Source organism: Bactrocera dorsalis, chromosome 2, assembly GCF_023373825.1.
Source record: "Bactrocera dorsalis isolate Fly_Bdor chromosome 2, ASM2337382v1, whole genome shotgun sequence".
NCBI lineage: Eukaryota > Metazoa > Arthropoda > Insecta > Diptera > Tephritidae > Bactrocera > Bactrocera dorsalis.
Window position 1 is genome coordinate 1 of NC_064304.1, and position 16639 is coordinate 16639.

The window sequence follows — 16639 nt, forward strand, 5'->3', positions numbered from 1 at the left end:
GCGTAAGCGGTGTCTAAGCCAATTAGGGGTGTATATTACATTATGATAGATAAGAAATCTTTAAAAAGTAGCTCATTTGTCCATTAACTATAAATATTGCTTGGAGAGTTGCATAATTGAATAATAATGTTATCAATTTTGCATGCATTTACAAAAATTCGCAAAATTATGTTCATATCAAATGATATGATAGCATGTTAGCGTATAAAAATATAAGCCAAAAGGCGTCTGTAAAAGCAATGTATATTTCTGAGCATAATTGTCATTGAATTCTCTGCTCTGTTCACTCATTTCTGTTAAAGTTTCTCCTGCCGAGCCAAAAGTGGTGAAATCCACTAGTAGAAAATTCATGGCTCTTGACAGTCCACACGCTTGTCGTACTTCTTTATAAATGCACGTTCTCTGCCAAAACATCGACCATCGAACCTTTCTGGCAACCACGAATTTCGCTCTGTAGTTAATTCCGAAAATTTATTGTCGATTCGATTTTCTTTTCGCATCCATGTTCCTCACAATACACAACTATATGAATCTAAAGTCACGTGTGATAAAATATGGAGGAAAATAAATTTAAGCATTCAATCAAAGTACCAACACAATATAGGCGTGTTGCTGCTGTTTTAAAGGCGGCACTGGAACGAAAAAAATCGCTTAAGTCTTTAATTTTCGAAGAAAAGCATGCAGTAGGTTTCGTAAATGGTTAATAGTTCTTAACATAATTTCACTAACGTACATTGTTTCTTCAGCGTTTGCGAGGTATGCAAGCGATATTAAAGCAGTACATTGACAACCGAGGAGTAATTGACGAAGCAATCACACAAACAAAGATTTTGGAAGAAAATCCACGATTGAGTTCTGCTCTCTGCAAGATTCTTGTGACAGAGCTTATATTTGGACGAAAAAAATTGATTGGTGAAAGTAAACCCGTTCTAACAGTTAGCCAATATCGCGAAAAACTTGAAGCAAACTTAGGCGGTGCAGTTGATACCAAAAACATAAAAGGCAAGCAAACTTCTTATTGGGTGATTTAAGCACTTTATAGTTGTACAATGAAAAAAGGCAAATTGAATATGCTTGGTGATTTAAAAGATACATACCCATTGGTAAAGCATCACGAAGGAAGCGAAGATAACGCCGTTGAAGATGGGCAGATTAAAGATGTCGCATTTTCAAATGATACTAGCGCTTTAGTATATTTGTGGTTAATAATCTTTAGTATTCTAATGTTCACATTTCCATTCATCACTTTTTATGGTGTGCGATCTTGGCTGCATGAGTCATTTGATATTTCCGAGTTTTATATAAATTGCTGGGCAGTGCTTTCTTCAGTGCTTGTTGTAAATGTTATTATTTGCTTATACGTTTTCAAAGCAATAAGTGAGGAAAATAACTGCGACTCAGTAATGGAAAAACAAAATAAGAAAGATATTTAATTAATAAAAATTAACTGCTTTGAAAATAATCTGAATTTTATTACTGGTTTACGTTTCTCAGTTTTGAAGCCTCGCTATGTACGTGTTAATACCAATTTGCTTAACATGGCTGATGTTTTTGAAATGTTGGCAATGGAGGAGTGGCGAAAAAAAAATGTGGCGGACCCAAGATCTTATAACGATTTCTTAGAAGCTATAAGAGAGCTTGAGGAGGATGAGTACATGGTTGACATGCATTTGGAGGATCTGTTGATATTCCATTCGAAGCAAAAGCATTACTGGGCTTGTCATCCTTATGTAAAGGAAAAAAAGCTCATGCTTCAAGATAAAGTAAGTAAATTGTGTATAATTAATTGGATTAAAGCATGTAACTATGTTTAGGGGACGTGTCTTGTAGCAGAATTGCTAAATCCACCCCCAGGCGCTTTCGTACTTGACATGTGTGCGGCTCCTGGAATGAAAACCATACATGTTTCTAATATTATGAAAAATAAAGGAAAGATTTATGCTGTGGAGCAAAATATAGAACGTTATAATCTGCTCCGTAATATGACCAATTTAGCAGGTTGTGAAATAGTTGATTCCATTAACGCGGATGCACTCACAATTGGTAGTTAACAAGAGTTTCGATAGTGGACGTTTTGTGAATTAATAGTATTTAAATTACAGATAGTAATCGTTGCCCAAATGTGGAATATATACTTGTTGATCCATCGTGCTCCGGATCCGGTATGCAAAATCGGATGTCCTTAGATCCAGATGAAAAAGATCCTGCTCGTCTAAAACGTCTTGCTGGATTACAGATTAAAATGCTTTCACATGCTTTAAAATCATTCTCCAATGTAAAACGAGTCGTTTACTCTACGTGCTCCCTCTATGAAGAGGAAAACGAACAGGTTTGTATGGGTCGATATGTTAAATTTAAAAACTTTTCCTTAACAACGATTTCGTTAAAGGTTATTCAACGTTGCTTAGAGTTAAATCCCCAATTTAAATTACTCAGTGGAAAGAAAGCTTTGCGCAATAAATGGAATAATGTGGGTAACTCTAACTACAAAAATATAGGAAAGAATTGTCTTTATACAAAACCAGATCAAGATCACGCCGATGGAATATTTATAGCAATATTGGAAAAGAGGCAATCCAAGGGAAATGATGAATAAATTGTATACATGATTATTTTAAATAAAAAATATTATCTACAGAATACCATTTCCCCAAAACTTCTTCATCTTTGAACAGCTCAAGAAATTAAGTTTTATATTTTGAACAAAGAAAAAAGATATTGAATTGTAATTTGGATTATGTTATTCACTAGTCTCTTTCATATAGTGTGTGCAGTATATAAAAAAAATACCGAAATATTACTGTGTGACCTCTCCTTAGGATGGTAAATATACGACTTTTTGGTCACACTAACTGCAAAAAGGGTCACAACTCAAAAATGTTCAAAATTCATTTTTTCTATGCATCAACATAACACATACCTATCTACCTACACAAGAAATTTCATTGTCATCAGTACATACGCCGGTCGGTCTACTCATTATTCATTTATTTTAAAAAAGAAAATTCATATGAGAAACAAAAAATAACTGCTTTTGGCATTATGTATACAAACACTTCGTCCGTATCAACACAAACTGATTTGAATGGAATTATGATTCGAAGAATATGATTATTGGACGAACTTCGTAACTTCACTTTATTACATATAAATATAATATAACATGATTTCACATTCAATTATTCCATACTTATACTTGTACTTGTACATATGTATACTTTTCTAATAAAACAACATATAAGTCTTTCATATTCCATATAATTTAAATGCTTGTCTAAAACAAAACTCAATCGAAATTTCAGATTTTAATTGGGAAATGTACTTCAGGTACTAAACTTCTTTGCGTATATACGAAAGAAACGAGCCCTGTATGTTTAGTTTTTAATTAAATAAAAAACTATCAGAATTCTTTAATACGTAATGAGAGTGCAAATATAAATGAAACGTATGCCTAATTTTACCGATCTTACTTGTTTGGTAGATAATTAGCGATTCTACATTTTTAAAATTACATAATAAAAATGATTAAAAATTAATTTTACTATAATGTAATACTTTTAGTAAACATGTTGAGAGTTATGGAATATTTAGATTCTTAAATAAACTTAAAGTTTAATTTTAAATGTTCATATATTATTATGTATGTCTTAATATAGTTACTAAAATCGAATACGTTTCACGTTAATTGACAAATTAGAAACTTTTTATTCAAGTCGATAGAGAAGAAACAATTGTATTTCTTTTTCCATCTAAATAATTATAAAAATATTCCAGGGTTCAGTCATATATGTATAAATATTTTCTTCTATACGTTCATTCCTTGCTTAAAGTACAAGTTTTTCGCTAAACGTAAGGATTCTGCCTTAACTGCGTCTTCCATCGTAATTATCGGTTTTTGGGGGCAATATTTAACTGTGTGCGCCTTATCTCCGGAAGCCTTGCAAATCGGGCATATATAAGTGCGTAATTTTGGGCAAAGAACACGCCCTAGTGAATCACGTACTGCATGACTCTTCACCACAGCTTCTGGTTCGTTGTTATTTTCGCAGAATACGCAATGTTTTACTGCAGACTGTAAAATTGTACAATAATTAAATTTGTTCAGGTAATTAATCTATATCTAAAAAGTAAAAAAATCGCATATAATTTCACTCTCACAACCCCAATTTTAACCAAAGCAATAAACAATTTTAAATATTTATATATTTTCTGAACATGTCGAAACCATGTGCCATAAATTTTGTTAAAAAGTTTACAAAGCATAAACATAAAAAAATAGTATAAATATTTGCTTTTGCTCATAACCAATGGAGTGGGGAGCTAAAGCAAACATTCCTAGTTATTTCGAGGATACTGCAAAATTTTTGCGTCGAAAGTGATACCTTGCTGTATTACCGTAGTGATTGATACTCGAACATCCTCTATGTAATTACACATATGTATGAAAACATCGAGTCCCCAATCTGACCCCGATTTTTAAGACTTTTTTAGATCGCAAAATAGGCCAGAAATGTACCCTTTTTAAATAAATTCATTTGTCGGTTTTACAAATATTCAAAAACACATTATAAAAACTAAGATTGTAATTCTTTACGTATCAAAGTCCAAGAAGTCCATTATGATCGATGCAACATCTTGTGAAAGTATACAAATATTCATTTACATATATACAAATTTACTCACAAATTTATCCAACTTCGAACCGCCAAATCTTTTCTGACTTTTCTTAATATTTTGACCGTTATAGGCGATATTTGCCGCAGCAACCACAGTTGCGGCAGTAGCAGTATCGGTTATTGAAACCGCTGCAGTATTCATCTTTTGGTTCTGCAACTGGACGCCATTGTTATAATTTTGTGGTGGCGCAGTCATCATCCATAAATTTGGATCAAAATAATGTTTCAAAACGTTATTATTGGTGATACATGGATAAACCGCGCCTTTGTTGAAAGATTCATAATTCACAGTACTAAAATTCCAATTACATTGACTACTGAAATCACTGCAAAAATATTTGTTGCTACTATTACGTGTCTCTAGATGAGATGTTGCTTTCAATGTTTTTCCTTCTTGGAATGAATTCGGATCGTCTGTGACATATCCATTGCAATAAAAATCATCCATTATGTCACGCACTGGCGATCCTCTGCCTGAATTTAACGAATCTGTAAAAACATTAATACAGATAAATAAATTGAAGTGCCTGTAAGTGTAAAAATTTCGCTTTTTACTAAATTCTTATAGTTGAATACACATTACGTACAAAAATAACATTTTATTTTAATCTTTGTTTGTTTCGGCTAATGTATGAAGCAGCTGAACCAAATCCGATGGGAGATAGTTGTTTAATAGGGAGTAACTTATGTTACTTTTCATACTCTTGCAACCTGTTGCTACAGAGCATAATAGTTTTGTTCACCTAACGGTTGTACGTATCACCTAAAACTAAGTAACATATATATAGGGTTATATATACATATATGTACATAAATGTTCAGGATGACGAGGAAATTTGAAATCCGTGTAACTGTCCGTCTGTCCGTGCAAGCTGTAACTCGAGCAAAAATTGGTATTACGAGTTCGTAGATCGGACTACTGCCACGGCCACAAATCGCCATTAACCGAAAACCTATGGAGTGCCCTAACTAAGCAATAATTTGCGATATAAAACTGTATTTTGGTACAGCTGTGGCAAGGGGCACTTGTAGGAAATCTTTTTTTTTTAAAGTGGGCGTGGCCACTTGATTCTTTCACTTTCTAGTACACAAAGCAAGAAATAATTCCTTTAACCACGTTATGATCAAAAATTGTCCAAATTCAAACGAAACCCGGCACCGAAATTGTGGACCTAAGTACCAATAGTTGATTTTTGATTGAAAATATCGGTCAATGTGTGAGTTATATAATTGAAATTCGGAGAGAATCCTGTCCCCTTTCTGTGTATCAAGTCAAAGTATGGTTGGCGTTTTACAACTTAAGGTATTTCTCAGTCGTTGATTCTTGCAAGTTGCAAGAGTATAAAATATTCGTTTGCCCCCGCACTTTGAAGATAACTTAAATATTATTTTTTTCACGGATTTTTATAATCCATTAAATTTTCATTTAATTTAAAGTATGGCAATTATCTATCAATGTCACAATGTCACTGCTAAGCTAGAACACCGTCTTTAGGAAAATAACAGAATGCCTCCTGAAATATTCCACCCCGACTTCCACATATGCATTTCGCTCATTTGCTGCAAGACCGGCATAAGTCAAAAAAATCGATTATCCAGAAAACGCGTTTAAAGTTTTCAACTGACTACAACCTTACACGGTGACTCCAACCTTACACCTCTTCTCAAGCGGAGCATATAAGAGGTATTCATATGAATTTTTCACTCAACATGAAGTATGATACAACGAACAATTCTGCAGCATTAACTCAAAAATCACGTTTTTTGATATATGCCGGTCTTGTAGCAAATGAGCGATATGTACCCATATTGGATGGCATTACCTTGAAATATCTTGGCGAACTGCGGATTGTTAATAAAACGAGGTTGCAAAACCATCACTCATTTGTTTTCTGGTCTTTTCTGTTTGGTTTTGGGATGTCAACCACTTTGCCAGCAGAAACTTCGCTAACGATTAAAAGTGTAAAGTTAAGTAACAAACCTTACATTTTAAAACCGCTGTTGAGACGTTCTTATTAGTGTTACAGACAGACTCCAATTAGACAAAGTATGCATAAAAATCTATTTTAGCCAGACGGGCGCCATTACTGGCGCCTGATTTCATTTACCCGTTACCCTTAATTTATTGTTATTTCCCCCGAAAAAATTAAAAATATATCGAAATATTTATGTATACATATATACAAAAAGCTTAATACTGTTATATCAAAATTATTTGTTATTACCATTTCCATATTTATACGACGCCAACATTGCAAACATTTTTAGAGACTTGGATATTTCGTTTTTGTGCTGCTTTTGAGCTAAAATAGCTTCCGAGTACATTTGGGAATGCCTTTGCTGAGCAAAAGGTTCTTGGTCGATCTTATATTTGTCCTGTTTTAAATCTTTATTTTGTGAAGATAGAAATGGTGGTTTCATACCAAAATCTTCATTCTTAGCAGTAAAGAATCCATAACTTTCAGCTCTTGTTTGACTGTTTGAAATTGTACAACCGACTGTGGAGGCTGGAGTTGACGACAATAGTTGCGATGGTGAAAATGCATACACAGCGTTTGGAGAAAATTGCGATATTGGCGTTTCTGTAGATGTAGGCGAAAGGTTTGGTGAGCTCCTGCTTATTATGCTCGTAGTATCCAAAAATATTTCGGACATGTAGTTTAAGTCCAACCCAAGGTCCAAAGAAGAAGCATAATCCTTCGGTAAACGTGAAGATTTTATTACATAGATAACGGAAATTTTTCCTCCACTTACCGCTCGGTTACCAATATTCAGATTTGTACCAAACATTTCTAAATTTGTTTCGTAATTTATTTTTCTCTTAAACAAAATTAATCAACGAATTTCACCGTACTGTAATTACTTACTTATACTTTACATATATATTTCAAATTCAATTTTCGTATTTTTCCGTCTAAGGACTTTTTTACTTTACTCTAAGATTAATTAAAAACCTGCTTCGTATTATTCTACGAATTCCACTGCTTTGGTAATATAATATTTCCTAACGGTTTTTACTGCGCGACACAGGGCAATCAAAATACGTAAAAACGTCGTATTCAAAAAACCAGCTTATTTACTTTGTTAAGTAAATTAGTTCTTACAGTATTAAAAAATTTATTAAGTATATATTTATTTTTATAACAAAATGTAATTTCTTGCAACAAAAATTCCCCCCAAACATGTTGATAAATGATTGGTATGCACAAATTATTATTAGTTTCTTATGGCCCATTCACATACAACTTTTCTCGCTTTGCTTGACAATCGAAGGAAGGAAATGCAAGAATAAACGCTTTGCTTTGCGTTCAATATTTTGGAGTTTCAGTAATCGGTTGAAAGTTTTTAAAAAAATTATTCAATGGGATCTAAAATAATGAAAACGGCATCACCGATATTAAATAATTAAAAAAAAAAATCATATGGCAACATGTTAGCTCAGACAGACATTCATTTTTGACATTTAAAAAGCGTGATGTTTTCTTCATGGAATGTGTTTCAACGGAATTAGTACCAAATTACATAAATTAAATTGGAGCTTAATCAAATCTTGACATACAACTCAATTTAAATTTATAGTTGTTCGAAAGTTATTAGCTATGGTAAGTTGACCCGTTCATAGCAATCAGAATATGAATAATTAGATTTTCCAAACTAAGCTTACTAATTTTTAATATATAAATATTCTTTCAACATACATGTAGTATAAATTCTTCGCTGCATCCCGTGGCAATTACCACCGGTTCGTCCAAAGTTATAGTTACTGGCAAGGACTACATAACCAGGTAACTGAATTTGTATGTAGGCATATTAACATAATAATTTCTTGTTTTTTTTTTTTCAAGCGTTGCTATTCTCAACCAAGCCGAAGACCTGGATTTTTTTCGCAGTTCATCGACAATATTAGAACAGAAATTGATAAAAATAAGGAAATGAAAGAGAATATAAAAAAGTTTCGCGAAGAAGCACAGAAATTGGAGCAGTCTGAAGCTCTTCAATCGGCTAGGCAGAAATTTAACATAGTTGAATCTGAGGCACAAAAGTCTTCAAATATTTTGAAGGAACAATTAGGAAGTATAAAGGACAAAGTAAGTGATGTAATAGACGAAGCAAGTAAATCCGATATTGCAAAGAAAGCAACAAAATTATCCGAAGAGATTTCGAAGACGGCTAAAGGTGTAACTGAAACTATAACTGAGAAAAGTGAGAAAATTGGACAGACATCTGCTTTTCAGGCCATATCAACAACTACAGAAATGATTAAACAAGAAATAGGGTCTCAAAGCATAAATTCAAGGGTTTATCGCTCTCCTCAAAAATTGCGAAAACGCATTGAAGTCGAATATGCAAGTGATGAGCGAGTGGTTGAGCCTAATGCTGATGCAACAGGTATTAAAGGGCGAGTATTTTAATTTGAATGTTTTATATAGAAAATGCTAATATAGTAAATCCAACCATCTCTGTCCTTTAACGACTCGAATTGCGCACATGCCCGAATTTTTCAAAATCAAGAAAGGCATGTTATGTTGCAAATGTTACTAGTTAAGAGAAGCTAAATTATGTTTTTGTTAACACTAAAACTAAAAAAAGTGTAATTTATGCCTAAAAAAATAATTTTTCTTAAATCTCGGACGAAACAATGTGTATACAACAAGGTGTAATAAGTTATAAACACTTTAGAAAAAACTAGATTATTACAAAAATAGTGTTATAAATGATCGCGGATAAAAAATCTTTTGCCAAGTAAAATTTGAATTCGTTTGTCCTATTATTTTGGGAACAAACTTGTGACTCTCACATTAAAATTCTCTAATTATTAGTCATACGACCTTTTCATTTGTATCGAATTGCTCCAAATTGATTTTTCCTTTTCCTAATTACTCAGAATAGGATCGAGATATACATATATATAGATATTATATAAGTGTTACATTCAAATATAAGTTCGCAAAAATTGTACTTATAACTATATCTAATTATTCATAAATATTTGTATTTTGTTTTATTCCGTTAGGAGTCGAGCTTCACAAGGATTCGAAATTCTACCAATCGTGGGAAAATTTTAAAAATAACAATGCATATGTGAATAAAGTACTTGACTGGAAACTTAAATACGACGAATCGGAGAATCCTATGATTCGCGCTTCTCGCCTCTTAACTGATAAATTTTCAGATGTTATGGGAGGACTTTTTTCGAAAACTGAGTTATCAGAAACACTTACAGAACTATGCAAAATTGATCCAAACTTCGACCAAAAACAGTTTCTTCGCGACTGCGAGACTGATATAATACCGAACATTTTAGAAGCAATGGTGAGAGGAAATTTAGAAATCCTTAAGGATTGGTGTTTTGAAAGCACCTACAATATAATTGCAACACCTATCAACCAAGCTATTAAGTCTGGTATGTATTTGGATTCGAAAATCCTTGATATCGAAAATATAGACTTGGCGATGGGTAAAGTTATGGAGCATGGGCCAGTACTTATAGTTACCTTTCAAGCGCAACAAATTATGTGTGTTCGGGATAAGAACCACGAAGTAGTGGAAGGTGACCCAGACAAGGTAATGCGAGTGAATTATGTGTGGGTCCTTTGTCGAGACCCCAACGAGTTAAATCCAAAATCAGCTTGGCGGCTTATGGAAATTTCGGCTAATAGTCAAGAACAATTTGTATAATAGGGAATTTAATGTTAACTAGCTATTAATTAGTTGCCGTTAAATATTTCTGATATTTTTATTAAGGAGATACATAATTATTGACCTAATTAAGTGTTCCATGTAGGTATTATATGTGGTTCATGTTTTATTTTCATTTACAGAAATTTTTCTCTAAGTTTTTAATGAAGACATTCTGTCCTAAAAAAAAAAATAAAGATAACATTTTGTAAATGAAAATAATGAACATAATAATATACATATGTATGTTGTAATAATAGGTTCGTCTAACATTTTAAATTCATTGTTGAAGACGCTAAAACTTTGTACATATTAACTAATTTAGAAGATTAAAGAAAAGCTTAAACAATTTGTTGTAATATTTTCTTTCTAAAGGGATATCGGGTCACTTTGCTTGGAGATTTTTGTAGCTAATTTCAGTCGGAAGTAGCAATTAGAAAAAAGATTAATCAACTATTTAAGCATGTGATCTTTACGAAAATACATACATATTTTTGCTACATTGAAATGAAATAAGCTCATGTTAGTTAGCAATGAGATTGTTGGTAGCCTCTATTGACTGTTCATAAATTCTTCCTCATATAATGAACGGACTCATTTAGTTATTTTTTGTCTCAGATATTGTAGGGTTTTAATATGTTTATGTTATATCAACTAGACTAATTTCATCGCGTTCAGTATATAATTAAGTGTAAGATTTTAGGTGTAGCTTTTGATGGTCTATGCTCCTTCACTTCACATACGACCGCGGGTATTGCCAAAGTACAGAGCCGCAACAAAATCCTCAAGTAAATTTTTCAAGTGCTCTAAACATGCTTTACATCAGTTTGAACCTACCAACCTGACACTGCAAATCGCAAATGATTATTTTATGATAACAAATGCCCACATACAGATTTGGCAATGGCAATAGCAATAGATTTGACAGTTAGCATGTTATGATTTATAAAATTTAAGACTTCGCTCATTCCTAACCCATTTTGCATTATGTTTCTGTAAATTAATAATATTAAACTAAATATTCATTTTTTGGAAAAATGTTATTTTGAAAATGTACTTTATTTTTATAATAAAGGGTGATTTTTTAAGAGCTTGATAACTTTTTTTTAAAAAAAAACGCATAAAATTTGCAAAATCTCATCGGTTCTTTATTTGAAACGTTAGATTGGTTCATGACATTTACTTTTTGAGGATAATTTCATTTAAATGTTGACCGCGGCTGCGTCTTAGGTGGTCCATTCGGAAAGTCCAATTTTGGGCAACTTTTTCGAGCATTTCGGCCGGAATAGCCCGAATTTCTTCGGAAATGTTGTCTTCCAAAGCTGGAATAGTTGCTGGCTTATTTCTGTAGACTTTAGACTTGACGTAGCCCCACAAAAAATAGTCTAAAGGCGTTAAATCGCATGATCTTGGTGGCCAACTTACGGGTCCATTTCTTGAGATGAATTGTTGTCCGAAGTTTTCCCTCAAAATGGCCATAGAATCGCGAGCTGTGTGGCCATCTTGTTGAAACCACATGTCAACCAAGTTCAGTTCTTCCATTTTTGGCAACAAAAAGTTTGTTAGCATCGAACGATAGCGATCGCCATTCACCGTAACGTTGCGTCCAACAGCATCTTTGAAAAAATACGGTCCAATGATTCCACCAGCGTACAAACCACACCAAACAGTGCATTTTTCGGAATGCATGGGCAGTTCTTGAACGGCTTCTGGTTGCTCTTCACCCCAAATGCGGCAATTTTGCTTATTTACGTAGCCATTCAACCAGAAATGAGCCTCATCGCTGAACAAAATTTGTCGATAAAAAAGCGGATTTTCTGCCAACTTTTCTAGGGCCCATTCACTGAAAATTCGACGTTGTGGCAGATCGTTCGGCTTCAGTTCTTGCACGAGCTGTATTTTATACGGTTTTACACCAAGATCTTTGCGTAAAATCTTCCATGTGGTCGAATAACACAAATCCAATTGCTGCGAACGGCGACGAATCGACATTTCACGGTCTTCAGCCACACTCTCAGAAACAGACGCAATATTCTCTTCTGTACGCACTGTACGCATTCGTGTGGTTGGTTTAATGTCCAATAAAGTAAACTGAGTGCGAAACTTGGTCACAATCGCATTAATTGTTTGCTCACTTGGTCGATTATGTAGACCATAAATCGGACGTAAAGCGTGAAACACATTTCGAACCGAACACTGATTTTGGTAATAAAATTCAATGATTTGCAAGCGTTGCTCGTTAGTAAGTCTATTCATGATGAAATGTCAAAGCATACTGAGCTCAGTATATACAGTAGACATCCTTTTGCGTGGTAGCTTTCATGGGGGTGAATAGCGGCCATCTTGGATTATCAGTGGTAGCAATCTGTAGCAACGCAGTGATGTATAAATTGAGGTTCTAAATACTTAGCAAATTTATTTTATTAAATAAAAAAACTATAAATATTGTTGCTTAATATAAAAGAAAATTATTTATTAATGTTATATATTTACCAATAGGTGATTTAAATGCCATAGTGTGCAATATTTCGGCCATAAAAATATCATTTAGTGATATTCAGATGTTCTTTTTGTAGTGAGTTCTTAATAATAAAATGCAGTCCTGTTTTCAGATTTCTCGGTGGTGAGTTTTCTTCTGAATGTATTTGTTTACATTTGACCGACAGAAAACATAAAAGGTGCAGCTTTCAATATTCGAACATTAAAATAAATCAAAACAAAGTTTATTTTGTATAAAGTTACTAAATATTTTATTTAAAGTTTGGAGTGAACATAGGTTTTATACAATAGAAAATGTCCGTTGAACCAGATATCGCCAATGAAGCGGTACTTAAAAGAAGTGAAAAAGCACGGAAAACATACCCATCGTGCGGAGCTATAATTGGAATCAAGGAATTGATTACTCAAAATTATTTGAGTCGTGTGTTAATACGGGGTTTCAAGCTACTAATCTTGTGTTGGCAATAAAAGAAATCAATCTAATGGTAATGTAACCATTTTTTTGTGGAAAAGTTTAAGTATTTTAAAATATTGTTATCTTGATTGTAGGCAGCAGCCATTGAAACCTGAAGAAGCCGATTAGCATGAAACGGATGAATTCATTAGACGAAAACAATATTCCTTGGATTCACATCACATTCGTCACCAGAAGATCTATGTATATATTTGATCAAGGACTGTTAACTCGTTTTAGATTATTTAATTTATTAGCATATGTATTTCTCAGTTATATAACTCTCTTTATTCCAACGAAATTAAACAAATTTTATTAACGTTATAAATATTTTTAATAATTTATTTTTTAATCTTTAAGTTTTGCATATTCCACACCACCCCTGAGGTTTGCAATAAGGCGCGTTACCGACTTTTTTTAGGTGTTCGGTTCCCCGGTAGGCCTATTTTCACCTTTACGACTTAAAATAAACATAATTAATAATTTACATAAAAATTTAAATATAAATATTGCACAAAATGTTTAATAAGCTCCCACAATAGATGCATCAAAAATCCTATAACTCTATTAAATATATTAAAATACAGAAACTAACTTTAAAAGGGGGAGGTAGTTACCTATGTGAAATGCACAAAAATTTTATGTGCCGAAAATGAGGGCTGGCTGCCTGCTTATTAAAAATTCTTAAAGAAAAATATGTCCTAATTCTAATAAAAAGGAATTTTAAAACGTCGGGTTGTGAGTTTTCGCAGCAATAAAAAGGCTCTACATCTCCCATCATACTATGTAATTTTTTTGAAAATCCTACAAGATGACAACAAGAATCAAAATTGTCATTCAATATAGCATCAAGTTTTTTCAAAAAATCTATGAAGGGTTCAGGAGCTTTTACCAGATTTGACGAATCGTACACTTTTTCTTTTGTAAAAGTGAATGCGTCTTCAGGGATCTGGTCTTTTTCAAAAAGTGGCAAAGGTTGGGAACAATTATGCAATTTAAAATATTCATAATACATATAACCACAAAAATATGCAAATGAATTTCGCTGTAGGAAATCGCTTTCAATTACATCGATTTCGATACAATTCCTAACATTATAGGGGCTATCTAAGAACGGTCTTGGCAAACCTTGAAATGTCTGCCAAGAACTATCCTGAATCAAAGGGTCATTACATACCCTTTCAAGGGTATTGAAAGAAAATATCTCTAAATCTCTACCCTGCAGAGATTCACAATTGCCACGTGTCACAAATTTGACTTGTCTAAGGCCCCAAGATTGGCGGAAAAGGTCAGAAAACATAGAAGGAGTTGTTCTGGCGTTTAATCCTCCCCCTTTCCTAATCTGTCCGAAGTAGTGTTCCAGTTCGTCTTGGCAAAGTCTTCTTGTCTTAATATATTCAAATCCCTCCCGGGACAATATGCGCCACAATCGTCTTAAACTGCGAATGTTAAGAAACCAACCTCTAATGAACGAAAATGTATTTGTGATATCTCGACCAAACATATCACAAACAGTGATAGAGTTAAGTGCTTCTTCGGCTTCTACTAAAAAATTCATTTGATCTAAGCTGCCCGAAAAGGGTTCACCATATTTTTTCAATGTTCCGAGGTATTTACTATTAAAAATATTGAAAAGTTGGTCGAAAAACAATACAAACTCCGCGGTATTTAAAAAAGTTTGGGACAGAGATGTATTTAAGTGACCCGTTGTATACATGGCTAACATTGCGCTAGCAATTGTATTGCTAAAGACTTGGGCAGCTAAACGTACATTCATTTTTTTAAAAGTACTGGGCTTTAAATGTGCGGAAGTCAATTTTGGCGCACATCGAATATCACGATGTGAATCCTGTTGATGGAAATGAACTATATCTTTCCAATCTACAGGATGCCCACGAAATTGTACATGGTTTTTGAAGTTTTCAATACAATTTCTCGTACTCTTTAACAGGTGAGGAGAATCATAAAAGAACACGATTTCTTCACCGTTAACTTCAAAATAGGGCCTATCATCTGTAATCCCCACTACCTTAGCAAAATTAACAAAATTGGATCCTTGATCACAGACTAATTGACAGGTATGAAGACCTATTCCCTGGAGTTTCTCAATCACTTCAAAAACATACTTCCGAACCACATCCCCTTTACAAGAATTATGGACGAAAAAGTATGCAACTGGTTGAGACCAGGAGTTGCCTCCAATGCCTTGAGCCATTACTGTAAAAACACTGTTGGCTATCCTGGACGTGCGATTTTCATCCCCATAGTCCTCCAATCCTACTATAAAATCCCTATACCTATCATATTTCAAAAGAGTTTTCAATGACATTTCATCACAACACAATGAAATGTATTTCTCCTCATTACTAAAGCCTCGGCTACGCAACTCCAGGGACTTAATGCTGCAAAATGAGCATCCAGGATTTCTTGGCCAACCTTTTATAAATTTTGAAAGGGTGGTTGTAGAAGGCCAATGAAAAAGGGGTCGCAAATATCTACAGGCCAAAGGAGATGTGAATTTTACTCCAAGGGCTATAGTCTTCATATTTTTGCTATATCTGCGACCTGAAGGGCTGCGAGAAGTATTTTTTACACTATTTCGGACACATATTGCGAGATGCGGTGGTAATTTGCCACAAATCTCATCAATTTGGGGATGGATATTGTTTTGATTAATTAAATAATCTTTTTGGGCTTTTAGCTCTAATATCTCCTGCTCTTTTTCTTTGATTAACTTCATTAATAATGAAATTTGATTCATCGCATTGTCAAGTTGTTCTTGGCAATTTCGATGACTGAAGGATCCATCGCAGAGATATGATTCGGTTTGGGTCCCCTGACATCGAACCCCAAAAGGAATCACTTCTGCCCTAGCTTTTTCTGTTTCCCTAAAATAATCAAAACCCTCCTCCTGAGCAGCAAAATCCTCAGGCCCTAATCGAATTACCCCGTCATCTGCGTCCGTCTGTTCGACTAAGCTACCTATTCCAACCCCTAAATTATTTTTTGTAATTCCATCTACTGTGGGTGCGTACAAATTACTATCGGGGACTGCCCCTTTACTTAGCTTTAATTTGTTCCTCATCCGGAACGAGAAATGGCGCTGGCAGGCGAATAGCTCTTTTTTTGGGGTGTCTGTTACCCCCAAAAGTTGCATCCATTTTCCTCGTCTATAAAAATTTTCATAAATTTAAGAAAAGAATATGCAAGCAAAATGGTTAGTATAAAACAAATAAATCTTGGTTAGTTTTTTTTTTTAATAAAAATTAAAATGGTGCAAAAAAAATTAAAACGCATGAAAAGCATTAAATTGGTTAGTTTTTTAAAATAA

At 33.7% G+C, this 16639-nt stretch overlaps 3 protein-coding genes across 3 annotated transcripts; 2 read left to right on the plus strand and 1 right to left on the minus strand.

Annotated features, from left to right (window-relative positions):
- The first annotated feature begins 489 nt into the window (after positions 1-489).
- LOC105233245 (28S rRNA (cytosine-C(5))-methyltransferase) lies at positions 490-2642 on the plus strand. The gene is made up of 6 exons (XM_011215263.3): positions 490-683; positions 747-1002; positions 1495-1763; positions 1815-2043; positions 2103-2329; positions 2390-2642. The coding sequence occupies exons 1-6, from the start codon at positions 555-557 to the stop codon at positions 2594-2596; spliced, it is 1317 nt and encodes a 438-aa protein (XP_011213565.2). The 5' UTR covers positions 490-554; the 3' UTR covers positions 2597-2642.
- A 464-nt stretch (positions 2643-3106) lies between these two features.
- On the minus strand, positions 3107-7670 carry LOC105233247 (protein nanos). The gene is made up of 4 exons (XM_011215265.4): positions 7431-7670; positions 6902-7373; positions 4684-5165; positions 3107-4072 (listed from the first exon to the last, which is right to left on the minus strand). The coding sequence occupies exons 1-4, from the start codon at positions 7464-7466 to the stop codon at positions 3806-3808; spliced, it is 1257 nt and encodes a 418-aa protein (XP_011213567.2). The 5' UTR covers positions 7467-7670; the 3' UTR covers positions 3107-3805.
- A 449-nt stretch (positions 7671-8119) lies between these two features.
- LOC105233248 (mitochondrial import inner membrane translocase subunit TIM44) lies at positions 8120-10706 on the plus strand. The gene is made up of 4 exons (XM_011215266.4): positions 8120-8278; positions 8381-8461; positions 8522-9065; positions 9691-10706. Exons 1-4 carry the CDS (start codon positions 8276-8278, stop codon positions 10353-10355), a joined length of 1293 nt encoding a protein of 430 aa, XP_011213568.1. The 5' UTR covers positions 8120-8275; the 3' UTR covers positions 10356-10706.
- The last annotated feature ends 5933 nt before the right edge of the window (positions 10707-16639 follow it).

What these genes read in the sequence shown, in the direction of transcription:
- LOC105233245 (XM_011215263.3), top strand. Translation starts at nt 555, where the DNA reads ATGGAGGAAAATAAATTTAAGCATTCAATCAAAGTACCAACACAATAT. An exon ending in TTTTCGAAGAAAAGCATGCA is followed by an intron (nt 684 to 746) that starts GTAGGTTTCGTA and finishes TTGTTTCTTCAG; the next exon opens with CGTTTGCGAGGTATGCAAGC. An exon ending in CGCGGATGCACTCACAATTG is followed by an intron (nt 2,044 to 2,102) that starts GTAGTTAACAAG and finishes TTTAAATTACAG; the next exon opens with ATAGTAATCGTTGCCCAAAT.
- LOC105233247 (XM_011215265.4), bottom strand. Translation starts at nt 7,466, where the DNA reads ATGTTTGGTACAAATCTGAATATTGGTAACCGAGCG. An exon ending in TGAATATTGGTAACCGAGCG is followed by an intron (nt 7,374 to 7,430) that starts GTAAGTGGAGGA and finishes CGTTTACCGAAG; the next exon opens with GATTATGCTTCTTCTTTGGA. An exon ending in GTCGTATAAATATGGAAATG is followed by an intron (nt 5,166 to 6,901) that starts GTAATAACAAAT and finishes ATGTTTTTACAG; the next exon opens with ATTCGTTAAATTCAGGCAGA.
- LOC105233248 (XM_011215266.4), top strand. An exon ending in GGCAAGGACTACATAACCAG is followed by an intron (nt 8,462 to 8,521) that starts GTAACTGAATTT and finishes TTTTTTTTCAAG; the next exon opens with CGTTGCTATTCTCAACCAAG. An exon ending in GCCTAATGCTGATGCAACAG is followed by an intron (nt 9,066 to 9,690) that starts GTATTAAAGGGC and finishes TTATTCCGTTAG; the next exon opens with GAGTCGAGCTTCACAAGGAT.